The sequence below is a fragment of the Notamacropus eugenii genome, chromosome 1 (assembly GCF_028372415.1).
Source record: "Notamacropus eugenii isolate mMacEug1 chromosome 1, mMacEug1.pri_v2, whole genome shotgun sequence".
In the NCBI taxonomy this organism is placed as follows: Eukaryota; Metazoa; Chordata; class Mammalia; order Diprotodontia; family Macropodidae; genus Notamacropus; species Notamacropus eugenii.
In genome coordinates this window covers 290,246,746-290,261,740 of record NC_092872.1, presented here as the reverse complement: position 1 = coordinate 290,261,740, position 14,995 = coordinate 290,246,746, and the positions used below count along the sequence as shown (strand labels likewise).

The window sequence follows — 14,995 nt, the reverse complement described above, 5'->3', positions numbered from 1 at the left end:
TGAATGATAGAATCAGGATCCAAATATAGAATATTGGATTAAATCTAATAAGATAAAATTCATTAGTGATAAACATAAAGTCTTACATTGGTGCTATAAAAGTCAACTTTACAAGTACAAGATAGAGGAAACATCAAAATAAGAGTCAGTCTGGAAAATACTGAGAGACTCTGGTGGACTCCAAACCCAACATGAGTTAACAGTATGAAATGGCAGCCTAGAAAACTACTGTGGACTTTGGTTTCCTTCAGAGAGACTCTGTGTCTAAATCACAGGGGTGAGGGTCCTGCTATGCTCTGCATTCGTACCATATCTGAAGCACTTATTTTGTTCCATGTTGGATGCTACAATTCAGGAAGAATACCAACAAGCTAAGATATGTTACAAGAGTTAAGAGTTCAAAGGGACCACCATGGCCATCTAGTCTAACCTATACCTAGAAAAGAATGACCCTGTGTGACTGACCTAACAAGGGGACATTCAGCTTGTATTTAAAGACATTGTTGAGGGAGGAGTCAACTGCTTCCTGAGGCAGCTCCTTCCATGTTTAGGGGACTCCAATTGTTAGCAAGGTTTTTCCTGATGTCAAACCTAGATGTGCTCAATGACAATGTCCCTCTATTACTCCTGGTTCTTCCTCCCTGGGGCCAAACCAAACTCTTTTAAATACTTGAAGACAAATAGCCCGATGTTCCCTGAGTCTTCCCTTCTCCAGGTTTAGCATCTCCAGCTTCTTCACCCAAATGTCATGTGGCAAGATCTTGGTTCCTCACTAGCCTGGCACCCTTATCTAGCTTGACTGATCGCCTACCATGATTTAACCCTAAATCAACATTGACCAAAATGTTCTCCAGACTGCCACTATCCTTCTTAATGTGTCTTCCTCAGGAAGAGTGGAGGGGATTCTCAGTGTTCCAGTCTCAGACACTAGATCTCTCAATGTAGCTAGGGACATTAATTTTGTATTCAGCTGCCAGCTATGTTGGTAGCCAATGAGGGTGCCCAGGTTGATGAGGGAACTGGTGATGGAAAGTCCACCGAGGCATTCCTAAACTTGGAATTGTATCTGGCCTTGCATTGTGGGAGCTTGGCTTTTACCTTGTGCGCTTGGTCCAGTGCTTGCTTTCTGTAGTCAAGCTCCTCATCCAGATAGCCCTTCTGTTTGCTAAATAACTCCTGAGGATAGAAAGAAGGTCATGACTTGGTTATGGGTAGCCTGGCCCCATAGCCTTGAAAATAGCTTTCCTTTCTGTTGGAGGTTCTGCCTACCTTCTCATTCTCCAGATCCACCATCTTTTGCTGCAGGGCAGATTCAGTCACTTCTATCTGCTGGAGCCACTGAACATGAAAGATGACAAGTAGTCACGCCCAGGCAATTAATGAAAGATCATACAAGGTACCCCAGTGGCACCAGGGAGACAGCCAAAAAGGGCTGACCAGAGAATGAAATGAGAAGAGAACCCTCAGGGTTCTCTTCAGGTGTGTAGCAACGAGCCAGTCACACAAGCCTGTGGGAAAGGCCACTTGTCTCCCAGCTCTAATCCTGAGTACAATCCCAGAAGAAGAGGGGCTGTTGAAGATGGGAGCCTGGTTGTGAGCCTGCCTGCTGCTCACTTACCCATGCAGTAGAGGTGATGCTACAAGTCAGTGACTCCTGAGATTCTTCCACGGTGCCCCTGGGTGATCAGGCCTTGGGGGACTGGTAGCTCAAGTCAGCTGGCATTGCTGGAAGACTTCCCCCTCCCCACCCACTCCCCAACCAAACCATCTCTAGTTTTTTATCCTCTGGAAAAAAGGAAAAGGTGCATGAAGGGGGTGTTTGCTGGGGAGAGGGATAATCTCTTGGCCCCAGGCTTTCCAAAGAGAATGAATATGGGAAGAAGTCTTCAGGCATCTTTCTAACCCAAACTCTCCCAGAGTGTTTTACCCTCTGTCCCTCACAGGCACAAGCATTGGGCAGATCACACATGGACCATGGGAAGCAAGAGGGTAGGCGGCTAGGCATGAGTGGGTCTGCACGAGGCAAGAAGTTGTGAAGGACTCAAGGAGAGGGCTGTGGGTCCCATGTCCAGTTTGGCTGTGTCTGGGTACATGCCCGATGACTGGTCTAAGCTACTTTTTTACAGGCCAAACCACATTCTGCAACAATCCACAAGATGGCATTCATTGCTTATCTTCTCTAAAACGCAAGCTTAGCAGATGTGGACATGTGCACATCTTGCATCCCAAAGTCCAAATGAATTTTACATCAACAAACTTTATCATGATGTTGTTTGTGCAATGATTGTCATTTCACACACTTTTCCTTGGCAGGGCATAGTTGGTGGATTTCTATCTGTGCTCCCTATCCCCTAATTCAGAATAATCACACATTTGTGGTCTGTACAACTAGGGATATAATGTGTAAAAGAAAAGGGCTGAAATGTCCATTACCTTCTCAGCCAGGGTTAACACTGTCCTGGCTTGGATGACGATGACTTGCTCCTCATTGGTCAAATTCTGTAGACAAAAGCAGAAGAGAGAGCCAGTGAGTCCAGGTGGCTCTGTTCAGTGCTCTGCTGTCCCAGACACCACACATTCTGGAAAAGCATTTAGCAAGATTACAGAGACCTGTTATCCTTATAGAATGGGGCCATCTTACTTTTCTTTGGTTCTAGATATGTTCATATCTCAAATTTCATGTTTATTTTTCACTCACATATATTTCATCTGATTTTTTTTGCATGTGAACCTCTCTGTAACTCTCTTTGGCTTATTAATGACCTGATCTCATGGTATCTGTTAAAGCAGAGAAAACCTGGCCCCAGGGCCATTTTACACATGGAGTCCCTTACAGACTGTGCAAAGATCCAAAGATTGCAGTGATGAGCATTCTGCCCAAACCTGGGTCTCTGAGTACACTTTTCTTTAAAGTGAATGTTGTATAAATCATTCCATGAATATATTTATAAACAGTGCCTGGGAACCAGGAATAATAAGTATAATATTCATGCTTGTAAAATGGTTGGAATTTCTGGCATTTCTCATATTTACCAGTCAGTATGTTTTACTTATGGCCCTGGCAGAAGGGATGGAGGCCTTTATTCCTGATTCCTAGTCACTTCATCCAGGTCTTGACAATGACTTTAGCATCTTAATTTGGTTACACTGGAGACTTGAGCATGAAACAAAGGCTGCAGGGGAAGCATGGGCCACACAAGGTCTATACTTGGGAAATTCCACCATGCTTGCTAACCAACATTCATGCACATCCATGAGAATAACCCTGCACTTGGGTGCTGAGATCTGATGTATGATTGATACTTCTGTTTATTGATCAATGTTTCCCTCGTAAATACAGCAAGGCACAGAACTGGGTACTTGAAGTCATATGGCCCATGTGTACACATGGGAGACTCCTCCCTCTTACTATGCAGGCATTTAGGGAAGGGAATACTGCTGAGAGGAAACGGGATACAAAGAAAGACACAAATCCCATTCCAACCCTCTGGGAGCTCCTGTTCTAATGGGAAAGTGCTGAGCTGGGTAAGTTGCTAATTTGCATTGGTACATGTAGTTTCCACACCGAGAGCTCTCTATACTGTCAAAATCAGTTCAGTTGTATTGTTGCTACTGCTTCTGTTAATGTGAGAAGCACCGCACTAGATCTGGGAAAGATGAAAGTGAAACTGGAGCCCTGGATTCTAAAAGCCAATATTCCTAGGTGTGAGAGGTGCAACCAGAATTTGAGGAGGGAAAGAGTACTGATGACTGGAAGGATCACAGCTCATGGGAGACTTCCCTGAGGTTCCTGAGCTCAGCCTTGAATGAAGCCAAGGATTCTGAGAGATGAAGCTAAGGAGAGAGCACATCCCAGGCAATGGATGGGGGCTCAGGCTGCCCAAGGTCATATATGAATGGTAAGATGCCAAGTTCAGGGAATAGCTAGCTGGCCAGTTTGGATGAACAAAGATTGTGGAATGGGAGAAAGGAAATAAATCTGGAAATGTATGAAGGAACCAGGTTGTGGGCTTTAACTGCTAAATTAAGTACACTGCATTTTTTTTTCTAGAGGCAATAGGGAATCACTGATGGTCTTGGAGCAGGGGAGTGACATAGGACTTGGACTTTAGGAAGGTTACTCTGGTAGGTGGGGAAGCATATTTTGGAGCAAGGAGAGACTGGTAATGGTGATACCAGTTAGGATGCTGTTACAGTAGCCCAGGAGAGATGTAATGAGGCCATGAGCAAGAGAGAGGGACCTCAAAAGTAGAATTGACAAGACCTGGAAGCTGAGAGGCTATGGAGAGTGAGAGAGAAGGAAGGTTGAGAACATGGGTAACCAGGAGGAGGAGGATGCAATCAAGAGAAACAGGAAGTATTGGGAAGGACTGAGATTGGGGGAAGAAAACAGCATGTCATTGTGAACAATCTTAACAAACCTTGAAGTCCTGATGGGATACTCAGGTGCAAGTATAGAGCCTTTGGAGACTAACTAGTCCAACACCCTTACATTACAGATGAAGAAACTGAGGCAAGAAAATGTAAATGACTTACCCAAGGTGACACAGATAGTAAGTGGCAAAGGAGAGAGCTGAACTCAGAACCTATGTCTTCAAGTGAAGCATGAAGGAGAAAGGTTGTTTCTGCACCTACTGATTTAGGAGCCATTTATGTAGAGGTGAAAATTAAACCCACCTGAGTTCATGAAATCACCAAGAGAGAAAATATACAAAGAGAAGAACATTGAGGAAACAGACCTGAAGAGCACTGATGCTTAGGGATCAAGAATGATGATCCAGAAAAAGGGACTGTGAAGGTTCAGATCGGCAGAATAGTGGGAGCAGAATGCAGAGAAGCCAGTGGAGGGAAAAGCTTTGAAGAAGCGACTGGCCAAATCAAATAAACCGAGAAGGATGATGACCAAGAGAACACCACTGGATTGGGGGATGAAGAGTTTAATTTTATTCACCACCCCCTCCCATGGCATTACTACAATGTGACTGCATTTCTTTGGCTCCCAAATGGGTCAGGAGCAACAGGAGAGAGATACAACCTGCTGGAAACTGAGCTTTGCCATTTGGAAAGAAGAGGGGAATACAACAAAGGACTTGGTTGGCTGCCTTTAGAGATTAGTTAGCATGGCCAGAAGGGAGAGTTTAAAACAGACTCCAGTCTGTCTATTTGTTCATTCACTCATATGATATGTTATATGCCAGGAGAGGGGGGAGACATAGGTAAGAGAGACACATAAGACAGACATGTGGTTCCTGTTCTCAAAGACCTTGACAACCAGTAAGGAGAAGATAAGGTACTTATACAAACAATTCTAACCTAACTAAATGTGAAAAGTGTGTAGCAGAGTAATCACAATCATCTCAGTGGAGGCAGGGACTAAGAAATAGCAGGAAGGGTGGTAGGGGGCCTGGCATGCACCAAGACAACGTGAGTACTCTGGCTTTAGGTGATCATATGTGTAGTTACCTGCGCCACCTTCTGGTCTTGGTCATGCCTGAAAAGCTGGCAAGGTAAAGCCTCAAGGGGGTAGTGGCGTGGTGGTGGGGAATGGACAGCTAACTGCTGACTCTCCTGCTCCTCCATGAACCCATGTGAAGCGGTGCTACCTCCCTGGCCCCTCTTCTCCCTCCCCCTTGGGAAGTTATCTGAAGAGTTGCTCACTCCACACTTGCCACATTTTTTCTGTATGGGTCTTATCTTCCCCCTAGTACTTTGCAAGTTCCTCAAGGGCAGAGACCGAGTGTTCACTTCTTTCTCAGCTCCTAGCCCTGAGTAGGCTCCCAGTACATGCTCACTAAATGAATGAATGAGTGAACAAACTGACACACTGCTGTAACCACCTCCTTCTTATTGGTGGTGAGTCCCTTCGGCAAGCAGCATCTCTATCCCGCTGCCTTGGCCCACTTGGGAAGCAGAGGAAGGTTGTTCCAACGCCCTGGAGCAGTCTCTGCTCTGCTCTCCCCTTCATCACCCTTGCATCCTATCCCCTTCTCAATCTAACCCAAGGGCCACAATTCTACTTGACCATCCTAGGTAGGCAGAGATGATAGGCAGGGAAATGACAGCATTATTTTTTTCCCCTTTAAATCTCCCTACAGTCAATGTAAACATGAACATCAGCCAGGACCAGCATGGAGGGTTTGTAGCTACTAGTGCCCTTGATAGAAAATGAGCCTTCAGATTCAGGTTATGGAAGAATACCAGTCCTTTGACAGCCAGTCTTACAGCGTAACTCCACTCATGTCCCATGCTGTAGAATGAGTCATGACATCCCGGAATAGGACAAGATCACGGTCAATTCACATGAAGTCAACATGCCCCGAAATGGGCTCCTACCCAAAGGTGGGAAAGAACTTCCATTCATGATTTACAAACCAAACTTTTGGCTCTCAAAGATTTTATATCTCTAAATATAGATCAGAAAGTGGAAGCAATGGATGGTACATTATCCATAGTATCCACCCTGGAGACTGGCTCACCCTGGTCATCCTTAGTAGTACACTGTATCACCAGGGGGACCCTTTGAGACTGAACTTTGGTTACCTCAGACACAGTTGGAGCAAATAGGTTTCTGCTCCAAGGGAGGAAAAAGAAGCCCTAATCTCACACATATTTACATTCTGTGCAACACAGCTTTGGCTGTGCTCAGTGAATGTTTGTGAAGCATCCATGGGATACACAGCTGGAGGAAGTAGGAGACCTCAGGCCCCAGAGGCAGAAAACCTGAGTTCCAGCCACAGATCAGCTTTGGGACTTTGGATCAAACGCTTCCTCCCTCTGTGCCTCAGTTCACTCACATATAAATAAGAGTGTTGGATTTGGCAATCTCTATGGGCTGTTCCAGCTCTAAGCTCAGTTCTGATACTGGGATACCAACAAGCAGAACCCAGAGACCACAGCAGGGTGAACCACCAGCCCTAATTCACATCTGCTGAGTGCTCATCTGTGTTCAGTCTACTCATATTTTTGGCCAGATCAAACCTGGCATCCTTCTGGCTGGTGCTAGTTGGGAGGTCTCAGGGAACTGAATGGGGCAAGGGAGGGAGGCAAGCTAATTTTGCACAACTCAGAGCTCCAGGTCTCTCTCCAAGCTGTGCACCTTCTCATTTCTCACTCAGTGGCCAAGTTCTGCAATACCCTGATTCAGGGGCACTTTCCCCCAAGAGTTGTGTTTAACGTGGCTTTGTCAACCCAAGTGGTCCATCTCTCAGAACCAGGAGCTTTGTATGGGAGCCAGAGACAAAGTATGACACCTTCAGAAAAACCCCAAGCATTCTCTGAAGTTGTCTGTCTGCCTCATCCCACATCTTTGACACATCTAGTTCTCTCCCTGTCTGCAGTGATTGGTTCCATGTGGTTCTTCCCCTGAGGTCTCCATAGCGGGAGGTCTTCGAGGGCAGGACCACCAATCTGAGGGCATTGGTGAGTACCTAGGACATGGGCAATACAGCCAGCTCTCAATTACTCCAGGGTTGGCTTCTCATTGAAGGCTGATCAAAGGCCCTCATTTCTCTTCCTCCATCATATGGCCCATGTTTGGGTCTTGCCCTTGACCTCCCTGTTATGGGATGGACAGGAGCATGCAGGAAAGAAATTCAGATCCGCACATGGGACTACCTCATGAGAAGTCTGGTTAGGAAGAAGGCTGAGTTCCTGTGAGCCAAAAGGAGACCTGGAGGAGGGGGAGGGAGAGGTCTGGGTATCTGGTTAACCCAAGCTTTTTGCCCCCCTTTCTCTGTTACCAGGAGTAATTGAGAGTTGGATAGCGGAGAGTTTCTGCTGCCAGCTGCAGTGCCCCCTGACAAGCAAAGGGCCTGGGAGGGGGGATATAAAGCACCCATGGAAATCCAGAATCTAAAAACAAACAAAAACTTAATTAGACAAAAATAATTGGAGGAAAATTAAATGCATTCAAAGCACTTGCAAAAAACTCAGTGTCCATCCCCTTTGTCTCCAATGTCAGGAAAGCCTTGAACAATGGGCCAGGTGTGGGATGAGCTGGCCCATTTCACAAAACATGTGCTGAAAAAAGGGGAAATAATTCCCCTAGAACCAAGATGGAGATGCAAAACAAAATGGCAACCTGAATTCTGAAGGCAGGTGTTTCTTCCATGAGTCTGAGTCCTAGAGTGTGAGAGCTGGAGGGGCCCTATGAGGCCACTCTCCAGCAGGGTACTTAAGGACAAGAGCCAGAGGGGGCAGAGAAGCCGTGCTCCAACTCCAGGGGAGTTCTGTATGGAAGGAGGGATGGCAGAACAAAGGGAGAGAGGAAGGGTGGAAGGGAGGAAAGGCTCGTGAGGGGTCAAAGCATGCGAAATTAGTAAAGGAACATACACTTACGGCGTTATCCCCCAAAATGTCCAGTTTCTTCATGAGCTCCTCCACAAGTATATCCTGGGCAGCCAGAGAAAAATCAAGTCATCCACAGAGCGAGGTGAGAGGATCAGGGCAGCTCATGGGAAGTCAGTACAGGAAGGAAGGGGCAGTACTGACCGTGACGCCTTCAGCCTCACAGTAGACTTGCAGGGGGCTTTTCCCATCCACAAAAGGGGTGTGGTGAAAGTTGATAGCAGGGGATTTCCTTTCCCTCTCCTAAAATAAAGAAGAAAACCAATACCTGGGTGTGGGGCTCCCCCATAGATAGGTGCCATGGGGATTCAGGTGACATTAGAATGTGAAAGACAGGAAGGGAGGATCCTTGGAAAGCTCCTGCTATGCAGCTCCTTTTTACCCCAGCAGATGCCCAAGGAAAGTCTGTTTGTGCAGAAAGAACCTGAGTTCATGGAGGCAGACACTCCATGAGCCACTGTGCCTCACATAGTGGCAGGTCTCAGTGTCCCAAGGGGCAGGCTAAACTCTGAAGTTTGGGCCTGCCTGAAAGAGAGGCTGGGGGGCAGTGGATGCTCTTTCTCGCTTCTTTGCTACCATCCATCCCACACTGGTTTTGTCTAGCATTGTTCGTCAAGAGGCTATAAGCTTTTAGCAAAGGTTGAGCGTGGGGGTTGAGAAACATTCTAAGAGTGGGCTGCAGCTCACCATCAGCCCTGCCAGGGTAGGATGGCCATGTGAATCCACCAATTGGATCTTTGAAAAGTGCTTTCCCTTCCCCCACCTTGGTATTCATGGAGCTTTGATCTGAAGAGGATGCTGCCCCCTCCAAGTAGCCTTAGGAGCCCACATAGCTTCTTCTATGGCCAGACACTCACCTCCAGCTCCAAGATCCGGAATTCCAAGAGTTCATTTTGATCTTTCACATCCTGGACGTCATGTTTTAGCCGAGCTTCTTCTGTCTCCATTTGCTTTATCTAAAAAAGAGAAGAGAGTGTAACCAGATGATCACACGTGGCCTGCCTTTTGAGGTATTCCAGAGGTTAATGATAGTCTTTCTAGAGGAAGAGAGACTGGCTCACCCAGTGACTTTTCAGGGCTGACTCAGGGCTCCCAGGACATCAGGCAGAGCATAATAGTCACTGTCATTTCTAAAGCCCTATAGAGCTTGTAAAGCACTTGACATGCCTTATGGCTTTGGAGTCATTGCTTCCCACCCCTTGGATCAGGGCCACCAACAGCCACTACAGCCCAGACAGCAAGTTCTCCAAATGTTTACCTGGGGGCGTTCTATGCTACCTTTTCCTAAGACAATCTGCTCTTTGTTACACTACAGCAATAAAGCAGACTCCCCAGCCCCACACTTCTGTGAAAGCCGAATAATAGACACCCTGTTAGCAGGCAACCAGCTGAGAAGCATAAATGGATGGATATGGATACTGTTAGGCCAAAAGGACACCATTTTGTGACTGATTCACTGACCTTCAAATTTTGTGTCCCTCAAATGTTTTCTGTAAACCCCACTCATGAGAAATCAGCATATGCCGTGACGTAATCACAGTTTAGCTGATGCTTTCCTGATCCCCTCTTATACTAGCTAAAAGCTGTATAAAAGCCAGCGTCATGAGCTTCTGGGTCCATGTGTTGACCAAGAGCCTTGGACCCAATTTATTTCTGCAACCACATGCCCTACTAAATAAATAGTTGTCTGGATCTAACTCAGTAGCTTTATTTTCTATAGCACTTCATCTCCATCTCCACAAAGTTAAGGGAACTGAAGAGGAGGGGCAGGAGGAAGTTAAGCGAGAATCTGACCCCAATCCCATAACCCTGAGTGGCTTCCTAGCCTGACTGTGGAAAGCACCCTGCAGATCAGTGAGACCCAATCCACCTCTTCAATCCTACTGGTGGAGCAACCAAAGGAAATCAGGCATGTTTTGTCCCCTGCCAGGGGAGTCTATCTTCAGTGAGCAGTGATTCTCAATCACTTACTTTGCTTGTGGAGAATATTTAGATTTAAGTAGTCAGTTAATATAACTAATAAGTACTTCTTTCCAAAGCACTCTATTCAGGCCACACCCAAGGGATGGTACCACTTTGTTTCAATGGCACATCAAGAATTCACGCTTTCCCTGGCAGGGCTATGCCCTTTGCCAATGAAGATCCGGCTCCACCGCCAACCATTCACAGCCATGTTTAAGTAGGCAGTCCTCAAGAATTGCTGTGATGAAACACAGTCATTGTCTGGTGGCCAGTTCTTTGGGATGAGGTCAAGGAGGGTCCCAAATGAAGATGCTTCCATGGACACAGCTTGTGATTCTCGTGCATGAAATAAATAGCATCAAATGGGTCCCAGGTAAGAGGTATGAAATGGGCTTCCCAAAGTCTCTGAGAGAAGGGAGCTGATGATTCAAGGAGGGGTTCACTTGACAAGTATCTACCACTGATTCCTATTTAACTCTCATTTTTGTCAACAAGATACTAAGAGCTGTTATTTCTTCATAGCTGAAAGACTTGCAAGGGCTGTTAACACCCTCTAAGTTTCATCCTCCTGGAGCATAGTCCCTGTTACTCTACCCTAGTTATGACTCTGAGCAAGTGTTCAGAAAGGACTATTTAGGCTGATTCTCTGTAATTGTAGCAGACCTGAGGTTAAGTGGAAAGCCTGACCTGTTTCCTGGAAGCATGTTATGATAGTTCCAAGAGCAGGCAGACTTTTCTGCATGCCAGGGGTGCCCCAAGGTCCTGAAGATGGTTTCGTTGATATCAGTGGGACTCAGGAATCATTCTTAGGCAAGTCTCACTTCACGTCTGGGGCACAGTCAAGGGACCACAGCTAAGTAGAACTTGGTAATGCGATGGCCAGAGGTTCCCCACCAGAGTTGTGGAAAATGGAAAACTAAAATGCAAAAGCCATGGGAATGAGAACATTTTCCTGGTTGAGTATCTCCTCTTCTAAGCTGTTCTTGTGGAACAGTTGACTAACAAAGACTGTCTTCTATTGGGGGTAGAGGAAGAGGGATTTGTATTCAAAGAGATTGCTTTTAAAGCACCAGTCTAACATTGTTGAAAAATGCAAAAAAAAATTAATTTCAGAAGGACACATGAACAGGACTTTTTCTTCTTTTATTACCACGTTAAATTAAATATACATTTAAAGAAACCGAATTCTATTTAATTAAATTTCAGTTTCATATGTAATTTGGTTTTATGGTGTTTTTTTGTGTGCTGCAGCCTTCATGTTTGTTGATAATTGTTAAATTTGTAGTAAAAAATAAAATTTTTGAAAAAGAAATATGTTGGTGCCATTCTCCCAGTTCCAGAAGACAAGCTGAAGCCAGAAGCCCCTGGGAGAGTCATTTGAACAGAAAGGAAGGTATCCAACCGATCTGCAGATTCTCTTGGGTTTAGGATTTCCAGGATATTAAAGAATAACAGCCTTTAAACTGAGGAGTAGATGGGTGTGACCCCTTACCCTGGGGAAGCTGTTCTCTGTGGCTCAACCCAAGTTGTCCGAGGCTCCTTAGATGAATATATGCTGAGAAAATAAGGTTCACTAAAGGAAGACAGTGTTTTAGAAGGTAAGCGTCACTCACACATGTCCAACCAAACCATCTGCAACTTCTACAAAAAGCATGGGCCTAGGAGGCCAATGCTGGAGTTCACCAGTTATGACAGCATTACCAGTTAACTCTTTACCTGGATATAGCTGCCACCTTCTACTACTACTACTACTACCACTACTACTACTACTACTACTACTACTACTACTACTACTACTACTACTACTATTACTACTACTACTACAACTATTACTACTACTACTACTACTACTACTATTACTACTACTACTACCACCACTACTACTACCACTACTACTACTACCACTACTACCACTACTACTACTACTACTGGCATTTATCCAGTGCTTTAAAGTTGGCTAAGCACTTTGCATGCCTTATTTCATTCAAGATTTACAAAGTATTCATTTAAAGTTAAACTCATAAATAGTCAATTTTATATATGTTTTCTCAGAGACAGTTTCTAACTTCCCTTTTTAATATTTAGATTGAAGATTTGCAAAGTATAACTTTTTCAAATGACCAGAAGAAAATACGTAGGGCTGCTGAAGGAACAGCCTTGTGTGAGGCAGGCTCCTGATGGGATTCCTATTACTCTCACCCCATCATCCCACAGCCAAAGGATACCATGACTTAAACCACTGCAAGGATTAAGGACTGGTGAAGTCTGAAACATATTCTAGGAAGGAAGCCTAAGAGTCTGTCAGCTGTCACAGGTGTGTTTTGTCAAGAATCAGCCAAGGAGTGATTCACAGAATCATGGTGTTTGAGACTTAGAAGAAACCTTAGCAGCCCTGAGACCAACCTGTTCATGAAAGATGTCCCCACTACAACATTCCTGACAAGTAATTCTCCAACACCTGCCTGAAGATCTCCAAGGATCTCTACCTCCTGAGGTAGCACATTCCACTTTGGGATAGCTCTCATTGTTAGGAAAGGATTCCAAATTTAAACAAATAAGTTGAGGGGTAGATGGATTAATCTAGGGAAGCTAGGTGGCACACTGGATAGAGTGCCAGGCCTAGAGTTAGGAAGACCTGAGTTCAAATCTGGCTTCAGACACTTACCCCTGTCTGCTTCAGTTTCCTCATCTTTATAATGAGTTGGAGAAGAAAATGGTAAACTGCTCTAGTATCGTTGCCAAGAAAATTCCAAATGGGGTCAAAAAGAGTCAGGCACAACTGAAAATGACTAAACTTAGATAGATTCACTATCCCCATGATTTTTCCTCTCCAAAGGTCCAAGTGAATTTGGAAAGTTGATATATCACATCATTGTCATCACTACCAACAGCAAAATTTCCTGGGCACCTACCTACTGTGAACAAAGCTATCTGTTGATTCCTAATAAAACATAGATGTCTAAGTCCTAGGTACCTAGGATTGTATGGACAAAAGACTTAGACTCTGCCCTCAAGAGGCTTAAAGTTCAGCTGAGGAGAGAGGTGGGCAGACAAAAAGATTATCATTCATCGGTAGTGTAGGCTAGATGCCAAAAGATTGTGATGAGAGAAAGATGAGATTACTGAAGGCATGGGATCATAGATGTAAAGCTGGAACAGACCTGAGAGGTCAGCTAGCATAATTTCCCCACTTTAGGCATGAAGAAACTAAGGCCCGGAGAGGATTGACTTGCTCAACCCACTAGTAAGTAAGAGGCAGGATTTGAACCAAGGTCCTCTGATTCCTTCTCCTCTTCCCAGTATATCATGTTACCTCTCAAAAGGACTAGATGGGTCAGGTCTAGAATAAAGTCTCCAGAGAATTACTGTCCCACTGTGCAACAGTGGCATATATCCCCTTCCTATGAGCCTTGGTGCATCATTTCTAACTTGCTCAAAAGGTAAAGCCCATTTAGACACTCAGTAAATGCTAGATGAATGAATGGCTGGATGGCTGGATGGGTGGATGGACGGATGGATGGATGGATGGCAGAGTGAGTGAAGACCCACATTACCTTTTCGACGAGTTCTTGATTTCTGCGATAGAGAGCCTGCTTCTCTTCTATCCATTTCATGTCCTTAAAAACAAGAGTTGATTGTGAGATAAAAACATGACCTCAAATGAGGGAGCCAAAATCAAGGTCAAATCACTTTGCAGGAGAGAAATCCAAGCTGCAATGAACCAATTTAGCATCTGTCGCACTTAGGAAATATCTGCCTGGCCCCACGGGAGGCATAACAAGCCAGAAAGGGATGCCCAAGACCAACAGACATCATCTCCCCATGAGTGTCTCAAAGGTGGAGATGGAGCAGACGGGGGCAGGAGTCACTCAGGAACTTTGATCTTTTCAATAAAACTCTCTGACAACTCTGGGGTGTAACAAGGTGATTGATTGAAGCCCAGATGGTACCTAAATGGCCACATGCCTTAGGATTGGGCTCTGGGAAGGGTACATTTTAGATCTTGGGGCTTGTTCTAGGAGATATCTGGGATGGCAAGTCCAGGGAGGAAGGAAGGGATGAATGACTCACTCTGATCAATGCTCGTCACAAGAGGGTGTTTTTCAGATCCCAGAGCTCCTCACAGAGTTGTGTAGAAATTCAGGGTGTCACCAACTTGGGAAGAACATGTCAAAGAATGAACTGCCTTCTTTCTTTCCCTAAGACTTTCACATACAAACTTAGTCTGACACATTCTTCTTTTCCTGATAATGGCTAGATTCTAGCTAGCTATCACTAGAAGTTAAAACATTTGGTTTGGTCAATTGACCAACTGAGTCTCATCAAATTCCTGGGAGGTAAAAGCTAATTACTTGTGCCTTCTGTCTCCTGCTGGGCACAGTCCCCTTCCACAGGAAGATTTCCCTGATCCTCTTAATGCTCATGCCTTCTCTCTGTTAACTATTTCCTATTTATTCTATATAGAGGCTGCTGGGTCTCTATTTGTTTCCTTGTCTTGCCCATTAAACTGTGATCTCCCTGAAGTCACAGGCTGCCTTTTTTGCCTTTTTTCGCAGCTCCAGCACTTAGAACAGTGACTGGCACATAGTAGGTACCTGATCAACATTTATCGATTGATTGGCTTTGGATGCTCATAGTTTGGTTTCTGATTCATTTGGAAGACAATTGTGTAATAAAGTATGTTTCT

The 14,995-nt window shown here is 45.0% G+C and overlaps 1 protein-coding gene across 2 annotated transcripts in view; it reads right to left on the bottom strand.

Moving 5' to 3' along the window:
- The window catches only part of JAKMIP3 (Janus kinase and microtubule interacting protein 3), a 136,021-nt gene that overhangs the window by 32,462 nt on the left and 88,564 nt on the right, over positions 1 to 14,995 (bottom strand). Inside the window, exons 12-18 of one of the 2 annotated variants that reach the window (XM_072629108.1) lie at positions 13,863 to 13,925; positions 9,204 to 9,302; positions 8,491 to 8,589; positions 8,332 to 8,391; positions 2,434 to 2,499; positions 1,270 to 1,338; positions 1,099 to 1,176 (exon numbers count right to left, since the gene is read on the bottom strand). In XM_072629108.1, the coding sequence (XP_072485209.1) occupies positions 1,099 to 1,176; positions 1,270 to 1,338; positions 2,434 to 2,499; positions 8,332 to 8,391; positions 8,491 to 8,589; positions 9,204 to 9,302; positions 13,863 to 13,925 (534 nt within the window). The remainder of the gene's footprint in view (positions 1 to 1,098; positions 1,177 to 1,269; positions 1,339 to 2,433; positions 2,500 to 8,331; positions 8,392 to 8,490; positions 8,590 to 9,203; positions 9,303 to 13,862; positions 13,926 to 14,995) is intronic. The other variant, XM_072629109.1, reaches the window with a different exon arrangement.